Source organism: Bactrocera tryoni, chromosome 2 (assembly GCF_016617805.1).
Source record: "Bactrocera tryoni isolate S06 chromosome 2, CSIRO_BtryS06_freeze2, whole genome shotgun sequence".
Taxonomy (NCBI): Eukaryota; Metazoa; Arthropoda; class Insecta; order Diptera; family Tephritidae; genus Bactrocera; species Bactrocera tryoni.
The window spans coordinates 48473378-48491338 of NC_052500.1; the positions used below are offsets into that span (position 1 = coordinate 48473378).

Consider the following 17961-nt stretch of genomic DNA (forward strand, 5'->3'; position numbering starts at 1 on the left):
GATAGCATCCAAAACGCAATGGCTATGACTAGATATTTACATTTGGAATTATCTTAGAAAACATCTCCGCAGCAGATGTCTAGTTGAAGTCAGTTGCGACGAAAGCCCTCATTCGAAAAAATTCGACTACTAATGTATACTCAGCCACAGAAATGAGATGATAGACATTGGGGAATTTCGACCTAAGACTTGATAATTGTTATTACACAGATAAAAGAGGAAGTAGGCTCTGACTACGAGTACTGTGTGAAGAATACAAGAAAAATAATTTAGGAAAAAAACGAATGTTCCAGAACAATATAATGTAAGTAAAAACATCGTTCCATACTACTTTAGGTTACAAGTTACAATTTAATACTAATTCCTTTAAAAGCGCTAATCTAAGTTTTAAACCAAATTTTCACTCAAGAACCCGTCAACTTGAATTGCTGAAAGTAGTCTGATAACTCTCCATTTCTGGTATGTTATAAAATTTAACCCGTTATAGCCTTATAAAATACTTTTTTAGCATTCTCAAAACAGAACCCAAAATGCTCATAAATTATTAGTTGTTGTCTTTTTCTTTTTTGGGAAAATTCTGAATATTACGTTTTGAAAAAACTTCATAATTATGATTTCCGAGTAAAAGTCGTTTAATTGGGCCGAATGAAAATGAAGTCAAGTTAGTTAACATACTAAATTAAAAACCAAAAAATAAAATAAAAAATCTTGGAACCCTTTATTTCGAACAAATGCAACATATTTTTTCAACTACATATACGCTTATAAGTGGAGCCTACAGCTCTCTGATTTGACTGCTCTTGTTTGCTCGCTGGGTTCTCATTAATGCAGTCAATCATTCGGGTGCGTTCGTATGTAAATACTTGTGTGCTAATTAAAAATTAAATTGCCACAGACAGTATGCGCACACACATACCCAAAACTCTACATGTATAGTACATACATACATATATGTAGGTAGGTACGCGTAAATGTTTAATAAAGCCGAATATTTTCAGGAGCGACGTTGATTTTTATTGTGCGGTGCGTGGTTGAGCGACACAATCTCCTTGTTATAGCATTTCGGCTTCCTTTTTTCGTTTTTAGGGTTGTTTTTTACCGGATTTCGTTGCGCTGGAAGAGCTCCTCTTACATACATACATATGCGGTAGGTAACACCGCGCTGTGTTTTTTTGGTGACATGTGACTACTCCTTTGAACAAACAACAACGTGTATGACTTTAAAGGTATGTGGATATATAGATGTAGGCATGTGAAACGATTCATTGCCTGCAGCACTGAAGAATCGTTAACATTTAAAAAAAATTAAATAAAAACGAAATTTTTAGATAACAGGTCCTTAGAAAGGTACATATTAAATACAACTAATATATATCCACGTCTGTACAAAAGAACCGCGCTATATCGGGGCTGAATAGAATTCAGTGAAGTATGAGATATTCTGAATATAAAATATGGAATTTTGAACATTTATTTTAGAGTGCAGCCCATAACTTTTATTCCATCTATACTTTAATATCATTCTTATATGGTTGTAGTGGTAAATTGCAGGGTGCTTCATCATTTTACATATATATAAATATACAGTTGAACTTCCATAACTCGAACTTCTATAATTCGAGATTCTCCATAACTCGAACTCTTAAATTGGCAGTAGAAGTCAAATTTCATAACTCGAAGTCTCCCTAACTCGAAGTATTTTTGTGGATTATGGTGATTCGAGCTAGGGAAGTTCAATATACATATAATTGCTTGGATTCTTATCCTCTGGTTGAGAGTTTGTACTTTAGCGTATATCCCTAGCTTTGCCTAGGGCAAGTTGCAAGAGTATAAAATGTTCGGTTGCACCCGAACTTAACCTTTCCTTATTTAATTACATTGCATTTGGCAATGGAAATAGTGGTTCAGAGACCAATTTTACACCGTCTGTTGGCGATGCTAACCTCCGTTAACAGAAAATTCTTTAGAGCTTGATTTTATTGATTAAACACAATAATATTTTTTCATACATAAACGAAAAATGTATCGACAGATATCAGTATCGATAGGTGTTGCTTCACTGTGTCTATCCACAGTTATGCATATTCAGCTTACCTAACTTTTTATACTCTGAACAGGGTATATTAAGTTTGTCACGAAGTTTGTAACACCCAGAAGGAATCGTCGGAGACCCTATAAAGTATATATATAAATGATCAGTATGTCGAGCTGAGTCGATTTAGCCATGTCCGTCTGTCCGTCTGTCTGTCTGCATATATACGAACTAGTCCCTCAGTTTTTAAGATATCGTTTTGAAATTTTGTAAACGTCATTTTCTCTTCAAGAAGCTGCTCATTTGTCGGAACGGCTGATATCGGACCACTATAATATATAGCTGCCATACAAACTGAACGATCGGAATCAAATGCTTGTATGGAAAACTTTCACATTTGACAAGATATATTCACGAAATTTGGTATATATTATTTTCTGAGGCAACAATGTAATCTCCGAAGAAATTGTTCAGATCGGTTAACTATGGCATATAGCTGTCATACAAACTGAACGATGGGAATCAAGTTCTTGTATGCACAACTTTCACATTTGACAAGATATATTCACGAAATTTGGTATAAATTATTTTCTAAAGCAACAATGTAATCTCCAAAGAAATTGATCAGATCGGTTAACTATAGCATATAGCTTCCATACAAACTGAACACATAGTTACTAACAGAAATGCACATGTGAAGGGTATTTAGCTTTGGTGCAACCGAAGTTAACGTTTTTTCTTGTTTTGTAGTGTTTTCGAATAGACAAATTGCATGACAGGCGTCCTCGGACTATTGAAAAGTTCAAGGCAAGAATTGCTGTCGTTCTCACCCTTATACTTGTAATTGACTAAGATACTCAACTCGGACTAAAAAACGCAGCAGGAAGAGCAGAATTCGCTGTTGCTGTTGCCAATAAAAGCGGCTCATTTTTGATGAAGTATTAAGAAAAGTTCTGAAAAGTATTACTCAGCTAATTTTAATACAGATTTTAAACCTCTTTTCGTTTTCTAAAAAGTTAATCTGTGCACTTATCCGGCGTAAAAATGGTGCGACCTGTACTAAATAATGATTGTTTTCAATAATGATTCACTTCATAAATAAGAGATACACAGCATTTACATAGTCAGCATTAAGTGTTGCTATTATATAACCAGTTGTACACATTAATTAACAATTTTTTTTTGAGAAAAAGCGAAATATATTTTTACTTGTTTTACTTACATTTTTGATTTCATTCATTTTGGTAAACTGTCGCCCGAACTCCCAAAGATCCACACCAAATTTAAGCGCCCAGTTTCGCACTCTGGAAATAATCAAAAACTGCTTTGAGTTTTTTGTAAAGAATTTTAAGAATATCATACATTTTTAAATTCTGAAATAACTTTAAACAAGTAATTTGATATGAATTAGGCAACTAAGATTTTATCATTTCTAGTAATTTAATACACATATACAGTTTTTCAGGTTTTTAAACATATTCTAGTCTCTCTCAATAATTTCTTTCCATACTTCGGTCAGCATTGTTTACACGGGATATTTTCAATGTTTCTTTTCTTTAACTCCTAGCAGAGAAACTAATTCGACAGGGGACAATGAAGCTTCTAATTGCTTCAATAATCCTCAGAAAAATAAAATTTGTTTTCTAATTCAATAAATTTGAGTGATGTGATAGGTCACATAACGATATTGCAATACCAGTTTGCGCACAAAGTTAGTGATTTCCGGAATAACAACTGATTTTTACGACCTTCACGAATTCGTCTTAGAGGAAGCTCTACGACTTCGATGAGATTCACCATACGGCCGATAAACGCTGGTCCTTGATGGAGCTTCATTGTCAAAAAAATTAGTTAAATGCAGCGATTAGTTAAATTTTGCGATTTAATATAGAATTGATTATTTTAATTTACTGTAAACAACTCAAATAGTTCTCGTATGTCAAAACGTTTTGAGTTTGTATAACATCAAGGATGCCAAACTTTACGATAAGGTTGTGAGTAGTTCGATTGCAACACTTGAGTTGCCAACTCCCGAAACACAAATGGCAATCTACGTATTTACCGCTCATGTGTCAATCTTAATAGTCTCAAGACTCTCTATTATTTAATACTTTGACTGCGAACAAAGTCGATTCTGAAGGAAAGTATCAGATTTTATTGAGGACCACCGTTAAATTTATTTTACTATATACAGGGTTTGTCCGGAAAGTAATAAGACTGATTTTCCTCCGCCGTGACTGTACTTCGGAGGGTGCGCATACCGACTGGATTCAGTAGAGGACGTTCCTAGCTAACAAACGAGCGGCTGGTCAGTTGTCTCTGAGCCCCTGGACAGTCAGGACAAACATTTTCGTGTGACGTGTTTCTATGAGTGGTGCAAGCCGAAAATGTAGCATTCGTTGGAGCAGAGGTACACGATTAAATTCTGTGTAAAACTCGGTAATTCTGTAAATGTGGCCCCCCGGACTTTTTTGTTTCCTTGCCTGATGAAAGGCAAGCATTTTGAGACAACAGAGTGGATCCAAGCAGCATGCAGCTCGCCTCTGAAGGCTATTCCGGAGAATGCCTTCCGTGACGCCTTCAATGCTTGGAAACCGCGCTGGCAGCACAGCATCGAAGCTGCATTTTTTTTAAATCGACTCAGTCCTATTACTTTCTGAGATGAATTCATGTTTACAATTAGTTTTAAGAAGCAGTTGGGGTCGCTCTGGTGTCGAAATTTTTTGATAATTCTTATTATAATTTGAAGGTAGTTACAATCTCAACGAACCATGTTCAGGGTATAACAAAAAAAATTTACAAAATACAGATCTATTTAGTATATGTATAATGCTTGTTATAAATCATGAACACTCATGAGTTCACTCATGTTCAGCACCAATCTAGAGGGAGTTCAAATAAAAATTAGTCTAGGGAAAGTAATCAAAATTTTTTAAACGCAAAAATATGCCAACGTATTGGTATATTTTTTCTTACTGACTGAGAGATATTTTAACCATAATACCTTGTTCAGACCGACACTTAATCATACAATTTTGACTGTTGAGTGGTTTATCCCACTAATCTTATAAATTTATCAAGATTTCGCCATACAAAAATGAAAGTTCGAAATCACTTCATCGGAGTGATTTGAAACTGATCCACGCTAAATCCTTCTGTGCGACTCTAATTTTGCGCCATCTACTTGTCAGCATTGGAAATCTATTACATTATCACAGGTGATTTAGACACTACAAAGGGAAAAAAATGTAAACAATCAAATTTTTTTTAAAGCAATGAATCTAATTTCACCCGGAAATCGACTTAACAAATGAAAAAATGCGTCCGTTATTTCCATTATATGCAAAATATTTAAAAGAAGACGGCTTTTATTTCAAAATACTAAATTTTTTAAACCTCTATACTATACGAAAATGTTTTTTTTTTAATAAATATTAAGCGATGTGAATTCTTGAATGGCAAAAACAGCTGTTTTTTCATCTTTCCAACGGCAGTGAGAACGGGCTGATTAGTGAATATAATAAAATGTAATTTATTCCTTTAAATTTTCGGTCTGAACATGGTATAACATCAGCATAGACATGGCCTTAGGAAATTTGTGATCAATATGAAGATAACATGAATGCCCTTAAAGTGTGGCACATTTGTTCACATACTAGATGTGTTCGAAAAATTACAATAGTACAATTGTAAATTTTATTAATATATTGATATACATATGTAAATCCCCTTGATACACGAGAGTATTTTCGGCAGTATTCATTGGTTACTTTGTTACTTTACCGCTAAGGTTAGACGTGTTTTTATGAGCTGGCTATTTTTGTTAGTAAAAAAATGGATAAAGTGGAGATGATTGAGCTTTAGTCTCAACATCAAGTCCATAAACCCAATAGTCACCTGTTATTACAAATTCCTGCATCGTTGTTGATTTTATATAGTGCTTCCCAAGCACTTTCTATTCAATGCAGCTTTTGTTCAAAATTCAGCTTTTTTGAAACAAATATCGATGCCTTGCGTTTTATATGTCATAAGTAAATCGACATGCTAAGCATCATGAACGTCTCCGATTGTCATTCGGCGATCATTCATAACGATTGGTTTCACTTTTCCCCCGTTTTCATCGGTTGGCTGGGGCGTCCGGTGCGCTTGTCATCTTCAACATCCTCAGTGAAATCTGGGAATCTCAGTGAAATCTGGGAAGCTTATTTTTTTAGTGCTTGATTTATATACGATAAAGCGAAATAATCTAGAAATGTTAGATTTTTACTCAAGTTATCACTTGTCGAGCAGACATACATCCGGAATTCAACTATTCTCATCATCCATATTATGTGAGATATAATATTTAGAAGCGAAGCAAATGGGTCTGGTAGTGAACCAGGGCAAGAGGAAGTATCTCTTATCATTAAACAAACAGTCGTGGCATTCGCGACTTGGCTCCCAAGTCACTGCAATCGAAGTCGTATATAATTTCGTCAATTTTGGAACTAGTATTAACACCAGCAACAATGTCAACCTCGAAATCCAACAAAGAATAACTCTTGCCAACAGGTGCTACTTCGGACTGGATACGCAATTGAGAAGTAAATTCCTTTCTCGACGAAAAAAAACTAAATTCTACAAGTCACTCATCGTCCTCGTTCTACTATACGGCGCAGAGGCGTGGACAATGACAACATCTGATGAGCCGGCCTTCGAGAAAAAGGTTTTGCGGAAAATTTATGGTCCTTTATGCATTGGCAACGCCAAGTACCGCAGTCATTGGAACGATATATACGAATGTCGTATTGACATTCACATAGTTCAAGAGACAGCGTCTACGCTGGCTAGGTCATGTCATCCGAATGGATGAAAACACTCGAGCTTTGAGAGTATTCGACCCAGTAGTAGTAGTAGTAGTAGGGGCAGTAGAGGCAGAGGAAGGCCTCTACTCTGTTGGAAAGACCAGGTTGAGAAGGATCTAGCAACACTTGAAATCTTAAATTGGCGACATACAGCGGGAAGGAAGAACGATTGGCGCGCTGTTGTAAACTTGGCTATAATCGCGAATGAGGTGTATACGCCAATAAAGAAGAAGAAGGAGAAGTTTATTTTTGAGTGATTTATTACTACGTGGAAAGTTATTTGTTTAATCTTGGGGCTTAAACATTTTCGAACTTAAATTAATCAAATTACATATATCGTTGATTTCAATAGAAATAAAATTTGACTGTGATTTCGTCAAATTAGCCATGAATTTCAATCAATTATTTCGCACTTTGTGTTTTCATCAATTTACTAACGCACAAGAGCATACCTAATTACATACAACACATATTAGTATACATACATATATTATATATGCTTAAGTACACATGTATGTATATCGAACTCATTAGCTAAACCCATAAAATACTGCAGCAAATTTGTTTTCTTTAGGCGGATGTGCGCTGCCATCAAAAAGCTTCCATTAAAGCTCAAACAAGGCAATACATTTCTGTTAGACTGCCCGGCGCTGTCGCAACACCCATCCATATATGCATGAATGTAGGCGCATAAACAGCGAGAATTCTATTTTAAACGCTCTTACGTCAGACGCTCAATAGCTACACTCGCGTGTTCAAACAGCAGGTTCTAGGAAGGGCTGCCGGCTTGTAAAAATAGCACATAATACAATGTAAAAAAGCAGCGATATTGAAAAAGGCCAGAGCAAAGAGCAGAAATCGAGACCATATCAGAAATTGAGTAATAAAAGATATACAAAAAGGTGCATATAAAGAACAAGCAATGTATGTGACAATAGGGACTGGCTTTGACGTGGAATTACGAAAATAAATAATTAAGTAAGAGAAAAGGTAGGCACAAGCACTATCAGAGTTTATATCTTACACTCGACACATTTTGAAGAGTTCTATCAAAATAAATTAAATGAGTCAATTATTCGAAAAAACTCTCCAAATCATTTAATATAAAACAAAATTTCCGACAGGCATAAAATTAATGCACCTACATCTGACATTACAAAGGACTTGTAAGGCTATGCATGGCGTTACAACCAGCCAGTAAAACCTAACCTAATGTAACCGTTATTAGTTCACACATTTTATAGTATTGTGTACCTGCATATCATCATCGAGAGTGCGTCTTATATAGAGACCATTTTTTTGTACAATTTTAAAACATTTTCAGCCAGCCGGCAGCTCTCAGCTAAGTACTTTGATTGTATCCTGAACCGATTTTGCTCTGTGTGCAGGTGCATTGTCGTGTAACAAAATTACTTTGCCGTATCTTCTGAGCCATTCTGGCCGTTTTCCGATCAATACATGGCTTAAATTTATCATTTATCATTATCTATAGCGATTAGTATTCATATTTTCACCAGGTTTTAGAAGCCTATGATATAACACACCCTTCTGATCCCACCAAACACAGAGCATTGCCTTCTTACCGATCTGTTACGATCTGTTTTTGCTGTATTAACCTCAACGACAATTGTCCCGGATTAACCAAAAATTTTCTCCGTATAGGATTCTTAAAATAAATGCATTTTTCATTGCCAGTGACAAATCGATGCGAAATTGATGTTCTTTCATTTCAATTTGTCTTTTATTCAATTCATTTGGCATCCATTTTCCTCACTTTTGGACCTTTCCCATACCTTTCAAACCGTTTGAAACTGTTGGATGTTGGACAGATGTTATGACAACCAACAAGAAAAAATATTAAGGCTCTTTCACAACAACACACATGTGTATCTCACTTCATAACGGCACACCTGGTAACTCAATAGGCATTACTTTCAAACAACCATGCGATTGAATTCATAAGATGCATAACCTTAAAATCAAAGAGAGAATTGGGAAGGACGTTCTAAATAGAAAATATTCTACCAAAATTTAAGGTGTTGCCTTGATAGAGATTTTAATATGCGCTCCATAGATTTATAAACACGTATTTAAAGGACTCAACTAAGTCAGCGTCCCTCTTAAGTTTGCTGTAACCAATTTTTCGGTGATCGGAAATAGCCCCATATCTATCTTTTCGCATTATAGCTCCTACTAGGTATTGCAAATGCGTTGTTGTCCTTTAAACTTTGTCAACTTTTGTTAAGTTTATTGTACCCTGAAAAGAGTATATTAATTTTGCCACGAAATTCGTAACACCCAGAAGGAAATGTCGGAGACCAGGTAAAGTATATATTTATATAAATCAGTGACTCGCCAATGTAGCCATGACCATATGTATATCCGTCCGTCTATATACTTCTATGTATATGCGAACTAGCTCCTTAGTTTCTAAGATTTCGATCTGAAATGCTGCACACGTTATTTTCTCTCCAACTCGTTTCTCGGAATCGCTTAAATCGCATCACTATAATCTCCACACAAATTGTTCATATCGGACGACTAAAGCATATAGTTGCCATACAAACTGACCGATCCAAATCAAGATGAAGATTTTTGTAAAATATCATTTTTTTTATTAAGTAACCTTAACTCAACTTGAAGGTTATTTATTTCAAACAACGCGGCTTGTTAAATGCAAACCGTTGATCGGTTTGTAGGTTATTATTTTGGTGCAGGCGCAGTTAACGTTTTCCGTTGTGTTTTATAAATAAAATATTATGTTGGCGACCATTCTGTTTATTCACACTCGCAAGCGGTTAATTAAGGAACCAGATTTATTGCTAGTTATACTAGTTACTTTTTCTAAAACTGTAGTTCGCTATAGTTTCTAACGACAAGTAAACTGAAACTATTATAACAAGGCCAACGTATGAATACAAAAACCAATCTTAAATAAAAGGACTGTATTCCCCAATAAAAAGGTTATAGTTAGCATTACATTTTCGCACCTTCAAGGTAATCATTTAGTCCGTAAATTGCTTGTGTAGTTGATGTCATCGGCGAGTAACCAGGGTATCATCCGTCATTGCGAACTGCGTCAACTAGCTAGCTCAACGCAGGACATAATGGTGACAACTGCCGCGCGCCGCGTCTGGGTGGTGGGTGTCTGTTGATCTCGTCGCCCACTTCTTTTAAAGCTAATCCATTCTCAAACCCTTCAGCAAAAAGCTGACTTGTGTGTGTGTTTGTGTGTATGTGTGCGTAGGAGTGCAAACAGTTGCTTAAATCAAACATAATGCGATTAGCAAAGAGTATCGAAGGTAAAGTGACGTAGGCGGTTAAACGGCGACGCACAATGAAAGTGAAACTCAGTTGGTCGCGTGATATTTCCACACACACTTTGTTGTTGTTATCGTTACCAAAGTAAAAGTGACTTTTTATAGGACCAAGCAACTTGTTTGCATGCTAGCACGTTGATTGTTACATTTTCATATGAGCTACAGGGGTGGCAAAGAAACTATAAGGAGAAAACAATAACAACGAATAAAAAGTTTTCCGCGACGCGCCCATCGACGTGTTGCACGAATAAAAATTTATATTAACACTGATATGCATGTGTTTGTGTGGCACAAAACGATTTGTTACTAAGTGGCAACGTACACACACACCTGCTTGGTTATAATCTGTGGATATCACGTTTTCCTATGTTTAGACGCCAAATATGCGAAATTCGTAAACGAGAGGGTATAGAAACTCGCCGTATAGAGAATGCAAATAGTCTAAACATCCGTTAAATTACAAAAACCTGGTTGTCCAGCCTCTGGTGTTTTAGATTTCAGTGGCGAATTTTATGACGTTTGGAAACGAAATCACAGAGGTCTTATATGCTTTATATGACGACTTTTCTTGTCCAATGGCGGTAGTCAAAAATAAGTTTAATGAGTTTCAGCGTAGTCGATGGAATGTACGATTGTCTAAAAATATCTACCCTTTCGAACCTGTTTCAAAGATGGTGCAGACTGTCCTATTGGCCGAAAATTTGATGTTCACCGATTTTTAGAATTTTCAAGACGATATCTACATCACTTACCTAGTGAAGGACAAAGCGGTCATAGGAATTACCTATATTGCTAGAAAAAATTTCCTATTTGGAGAAGGATAGAGCGCTCTTCCACCAATATAACATTCCGACTCACACTTCCGCCATCACTAAGGCCAGTGGTGAACGAGGGCAATACGAAATATCTCCTGTCATCAAACAAATATTCGTCGCACTCGCCATTAGGCTCCCACGTCACTGTTGACACTCATAACTTTGAGGTCGTAGATAACTTCGTCTATCTTGGAACCAGCATCAACACCAATAACAACGTGAGCCTCGAAATCCAACGCAGAATATTGAAAACAGGTGCTACTTCGGACTAAGTAGGCAATTTAGAAGTAAAGTCCTTTCTCGACGAACAAAAACAAAACTCTATAAGTCACTCATAATTCCCGTCCTGCTAAATGGTGCAGATTCATGGACGATGACAACATCTGATGAGTCGGCCTTAGGAGTTTTCGAGAGAAAGGTTCTGCGAAAGATTTATGGTCCTTTGCGCGTTAGCCACGGCGAATATCGCATTCGATGGAACGATGAGCTGTTTGAGATATGTGACGACATTTACATAGCTCAGCGAATTAATTACAGTGGCTACGCTCGCTAGGTAATGTTGTCCGAATGGACGAAAACACTCCAGCTCTGAAAGTATTAGACGCAGTACCCGCCGGGGGAACTAGAGGAAGAGGAAGACCTCCACTCCGTTGGAAGGACCAGGTGGAGAAGGACCTGGCTTCGCTTGGAATATCTAATTGGCGCCACGTAGCGAAAAGAAGAAAATACCATAATCACGTAAGTGGTTTCTACACCAGTAAAGCAAAAGAAGAAGGCCAAATTTTTAGAATTAGGATTTCGAACTGTTGTCTCATTCACAGTTTTCAAGATTTGGCCATATGCGACTTCGTTTAGTTTCCAAATATAAAAAAATAGTAAGCTCGAGGGGACTATGTTGAGAAATATATCACCACTTTTTAAATTTTTGTAGACTAAGACTTATGCAGCGAATCCGATATGTTAAGGATAACCCATTTCAAGGGTCTATAATTTTTTTTTAAGAAAAAACAGAAACTTCAACTATAGTGGGAATTATATTCATTTAAAAGATTATTTTTGGGACTTATTATTTTAAGATTCTCTCTTTCAATTGTTTGTCGCGGCTACGTTTCAGATGGTCTATCCGTTGAGGCTAATTTTCGGTGACTTGTTCGAGCACTTCGTGGAGTAATTGGCGAATTACACGCGTTATGTTTTGCTCAACTCTCAACTCGTCCTTGTCCTCATTGGCTCTATACTTTACATATCACCACAGAAAAAAGTTTAACGATGTAATGTCACACGATCTTGGTGAGAAATGACCGAAACAAAATTTTCTGCGAAGTGTGCTCTCAATAAATCAATTGATTGATGGTATTTGTGTGGAAAGTCACGCCGAGATCACCAGCTTTAATTTCAGGCATCAAAAAGTCAGTTATCATAGTGCGATAACGGTCGCCATTGATGGTTACGTTCTCACTCAGTCATTATTTTTGAAGGCATATAGACCGATGATTCCACCGGACCAAAATCACACCAAACCATTGTTTTTTCTGGATAAAATGGTAGATCTTGAAACTCTTCTGTTGTTGAGTTGAGCGAATCGCGCGAAATACATTCTTTCATGCGTAAGTCTTTCCATAATGAAATTTCAAGCAATACTGAAGCAAAGAACTAGTGATCACGCGTTAGATAAGTTCTCAACATTTCTTCTTAAATCTAATAATTCACAAGCCTAATTATAATTCAATTCCATAAATAGTAGCCATAAATAAGAAACATCTTGAAATGAATTTGTTCTTGAATATATTTTAATATAAAGAAAACATCGACCGAAAGTCTTCCTATTTTGGTGGACGCTTAAGGTGAATATGCTCTGACTGATCGAATGGGCCATAAGTAATTTGTGCGATATAAAATTATTTACTTTGGCCTAGGAGACAAAGAACGTCTTCGGCCCCCAAAAAGGCTGTAATATTAGGCACTGAAGAGAATTGCTCGATCAAGATTATTGGGAGTGTCTGAAGCAGCCAATGGCCAACTAGTCAAATGAAAGTAATAGCCGCATAACCATAATGCCAAGGTTATACTCTATTTGGTGGAGTCAGAAGCGCGTATTGTATTAGGAGCTTATAAAACCGAGTGAATAAATTAATGGGGAACCAATAAAAATTGACTTGATTCATTCATGGTAGCGAAGCTGGTGCACATTGTCAAAAAAAGGGAAAATATTGCGGCTTCATATGGGCAATACTTTGAATAATACTTTTTTACACGTTTTCTTAAACAAACGTGTAAAAAACATACAAGCATATATCGGTTGTTAAAGTGAGAATCCGGAAGGTCTGAAAAGTACGCTTCAACAGCTGTTATTACCTTTTAATTTGATGAAAAATGCTTGTTTTAAATTTTTTAAGTTCTGAAAACAAATGGAAGTCGCTGGGGGCCAAATCTGGTAAATACGGTGGATGCTCCAACAATTCGAACTTTAATTGATGAATTTTTGGCATGGTAATATGTTCTTAGGACAACGCGCATTGTCCTAATGAAAAAAGATTTTTTGCTTCCGCAAACCGGATATTTTTTCACGAAATTTTTCCTTCAACTGGTCCAAAAGGTGGCAATAATATTCAAAATTAATTGTTTTGCCAGTTTACAAGTAATCCACAAACAAAATTCCTCCCGTATTCCAAAAAACGTATGCCTTCTTGGCTGATTTCCGGACACGAACTCGTTTCGAAGCCGAACAACCAGGTTCACACCACTCTTTAGCCTCATGTTTTGATTTAGGATCATGGTGATAGACTCAAGTCTTATCCATAGTGATGAATTGACGCACAAAATCCACTTTATCCTTTTTCAAACGCTTCATATGTTGCTGAAAAAGTCGCATTTGAATGTGGTTTTGTTCCATATCCTGTATTTTGGCTTTGATTTCTGGTGTTGATGCGCTTTTTGGACGTTCTTCACGTGGATCGTCTTCCTACGACCACGTTTAAATTCAGCAACCCATCTTTCTACTGTCCTAATTGTAGGTGAGTAATCATTATACACTTTCAACATTTGTTCGTGAATTTTTTTAGTGCTACATCTTCCAAATTTACCGATCCACATCGAATTCTTGTATGGAAAACTCTTTTATTTGACAAGATAGTTTCACGAAATTCGGCACAGATTATTGTTCAAAATAGCGCTGCCATATAATATAAACGATCAGAATCAAGATAAGATCTTTTTATGCGCTTTTATGCTATGCACCTGTGAAGGGTGTTACAGCTTCTTGATTTTTATTGTAATTAATATAGTTCACAATCGAAGCCTTTTATTTGCTTCTATAGTGTCATACATATCTGAAGTATCTTATCGACCTTGTCTCACATTCTAAGACTTCTACTACTATTATATAAGCGCACCTTTTCGGCGCCACGTCGCTTGTTGCCTTCAATCACGGCCTCATCGATCATCGCGCATGCTGTAAGGGGTCGCATAAAAACGAGCAATTTATGCGCAAAAATCATTTATAGTTGACAACGCCGAGGAAATAAGCAAGAGCCAAAGCAACTTTAACAATAAACTCTTGAAAATATGTCGCAAAACACTTAAAACCATGCACAAGGATGCTCACAAACTATTTTTCTCCTACTGCTTTACACTTTTGTTATGCCCGTGTTGTTGTTGCTGTTTATTTTATATATGCATTTTTTTGAGTGAGTTTTCTGCGCCGCTGTGATTCAATTACTCGCAGCGCCACTTGCAACGGCGCTTGTTGCATCTGTCCTTTGATGGCCTCAATAATTTGTATTTGTTGTTTTTGTTGGTATTTTTTTCTTGCCTTATTTTTCTCACTTAGCAATTTAAGTTTCCACACGTATTAAAGTTGCTAACGAAGGCAGCAAACTAAAAGACAAAACATTCACAATATTCGTACAACAACGGCAACAACAACAACATCGCTGAGCATAAATTGCTGCATATGCTGGCAAAGCGCAGCGTTGAAGGGTGCGGCGGGCAGCGCGGAATGAAGGTTGAAGCTTGTGCTACTTTAAGATTTTTAATTTGTGTAACACAAATTTTCTTCTGTTCACCCACATAAACACATACCCACACACATATCTACACAAGCACGAGTAAAGTTCATTCTTTTTGCCTGTCACTGCCGCGTACGTGATGAAACGAAATAAGAAACTAAATTCGTTGGCTGAAGCTAAAGCGAATGGTGACTGAAACTCTGCTTTCTATAAGCATCCTGAGACCACTCAAAGTACCATCTGATCAAATTTGATCCGGACAGCGGAAAAAATCCATTTTGACGTATGTTAATACCAATCGTTACTCTCGCTTTCAAAATAGGTTTCTGAGTCAATACAAGCACGCCAACGCTTAATCCAGTTTTCCATACACTTGTTATAAGCCTCAGTGCCTTCAGCAATTATTAGTTTTTGCGGTTTCGTTTCAGTTTTGGAGCGCCATTCGATAGATTATTGGTCAGTTTTAAGGTCGTCTTCATAAACCCACATGTAATCACCGGTAGTGATTCATTTCATGAATGCAAGTGCTCAGCTAAGCTGCCAAACATCTCTGTGCAGCCTTAACACGACGTCGTTTTTTCAAAAGGTTCAGCTCCTTTGGTTCGAGTGTAGATTTCCTCGCTTTAAACCCAAAATATTAACCGAAAATCCAGATGATATGCTCAGATCCTCTACTATCACTCCGATGCAAACACGACAATTTCCAAGCCTAGTTTTTACACTTTTTCCAACATTCTCTCAATGTTTTGGTACCGTAATACCATTGACAACACAAAATTTCAAGCACTGTTATTAATATTTACCTTAAACAGAGTATATTAAGTTCGCCGCCAGGCTTGTAACAATATGAAGAAAAAGTCGGAAACTTTCTAAAGTACTTAAATAAATATATCAACGATATATATGGGCTTTATTGAATGCTTTATAAAAAGTGTTACAGTGATCAGATTTAGTTCAAATATGCGGCGTTTCGTTCGATTTAAGTTTTCATCTAGACGCCAACTTCATTATACCCTCCTCGCAAAAGCCCCCTTTGATTTGCGAAGAACTCGGACAGCCACTGTTCACAAGCCTCTTTTGAGTTCAACTTTACACCAACAAGGGCGTTCGCCATGCTATAAGACAGGAACAGGTGGTAATCACTTGGCGCTATTTCCGAGCTATATGGTGGATGCGATAAAACCTCTCACCCGAGCTTCCGTAGCTTCTGACAAGTCATCAACGAAGTGTCTGGTCTGGCGTTGTCCTGGTAGAACAACCCTTCCTATTGGCCAATTTTGGACGCTTCTGGTCGATCGCCTACTTCAAGCGGTCCACTTATTCGCAATGGATGGTAGAATTAGCGTCTGGCCATATGGGAGCAGCTCTTAGTGGAGGATTCCTTCCAATCTCATTAACCGCACAGCAAAACCTTTCTGGCCGTCAATCCCGGCTTGGCCACGGTTTGGGACTATTTACCGGCTTCGATCACGACCGTTTTCGCTTTATATTGTCAAATGTGATCCATTTTTCGTCATAAGTCGCCATCCGCTTGAAAAATGGATCGAGTTCGTTGCGTGTCAGTAGCATATCGCAGGAGTTGATTCGGTCCAGAAGGTTTTTTTGCGTCAAATCATGCGGCACCCAATCATCAAGCCTTTTTGTTCGATACACAACCTTCTGCAGATGATTTAAAATGGTTTGCTGACTTACTTTCATCTTCTGGGGGTTGTCACGAGATGCCATATGCCGGTCTAATTCGATACTTTCCATGATTTTATCGGTATTCGTCGTCACAGGTCTTCCGCCGGCTGGTCTATCAATGGTGTCGTTTTCACTCGCTCTGAATCGTCGAAACCATTCCTCCGCAGTTCGAAGTGATAGAGTACCATCCCCCAGAACACTATTAATCTCACGGAACGTTTCTCCTGCGAATTTGCCTTTAACGAAGGAAAATTTTTAAATAGCGCGAATTTCGGCGTTAGTGAACTCCATGTTTACACGTCTATAACTGTTGAGCGCAATATCTAAACTAATCATATATAGCGCCGTTTTGTAGGTTATGTCAAGACCTTTCAAAGATGTATAGCATTGCCAGATACGAGCTCTGTAGCGCATTTATAAAGCGCATGTCAAAAGACAAAAAGACAGGAGGGAGATATTAGCCTATACTAATGATAAAACTTTTTGAGGTTGAGACAGTTATGGCAGAAAAAGTATTCCTCTCCGCTAGATATCTTTTATCAGAGATGTGGATTTACTTCTTTAATAAAAAATAATAAAATAAATATTTATTAAACGAACGTTTTCTTAAAAAATGTTTTTTTCTTTTCTCTTAATTTGCAACATTGAGCTATTCGATAATAAGGCTCGTCTCATCAAATGTGTACTTACACATTTTTTATATTAATCCTTAACCCCCCAGTTTCTATTGTAATATAAGTTTCAAAAAATAGTGGAAATTATACTTTGTTGTATTTGAAAGGATCTTTGGAGTTTATATTAATAGTTTATTCCGAAAAAAATGCAATTGAAAGTGGTACAGTTTAATATAAGACTGCTATACCAATGCAACCGATAAGGGTTAATAATTTCGAAATCATTTTATGTTTTGTTCTCGCTGTTGTTACGCGATTTAAATGAATGAACAAATGCATTTTCGCATTTGGGTCACTCCAACAGCGCTAAAAAAAGGAAAATGCATTTAGCCCTAGTGGAGCAACAGTAATGTCATCACCAACGACAATGCCATAATATGCAGCTTGAAGTCTCGCAGCTGGCATTTTAGTACTGGCAATACTGAGAGTCGATGGAAGACTTAAAAGGAGCACTGTGGGCAAATTTGATATAACCTTTGTAAAAAAAAAGCTAAAAAAAAAGTGTTTTAATTGTTAGCGCATATTTACGAGATTTTCATTTTATTTTTAGTAATCTGGATATAAAACCTTTCCAGTCACATCAAGA

At 36.9% G+C, this 17961-nt stretch overlaps 1 protein-coding gene across 1 annotated transcript in view; it reads right to left on the reverse strand.

Moving 5' to 3' along the window:
* The window catches only part of LOC120768741 (voltage-dependent calcium channel subunit alpha-2/delta-3-like), a 94342-nt gene that overhangs the window by 59391 nt on the left and 16990 nt on the right, over positions 1–17961 (reverse strand). Inside the window, exon 2 of the mRNA XM_040095513.1 lies at positions 3255–3336. Within this exon, the coding sequence (XP_039951447.1) occupies positions 3255–3336 (82 nt within the window). The remainder of the gene's footprint in view (positions 1–3254; positions 3337–17961) is intronic.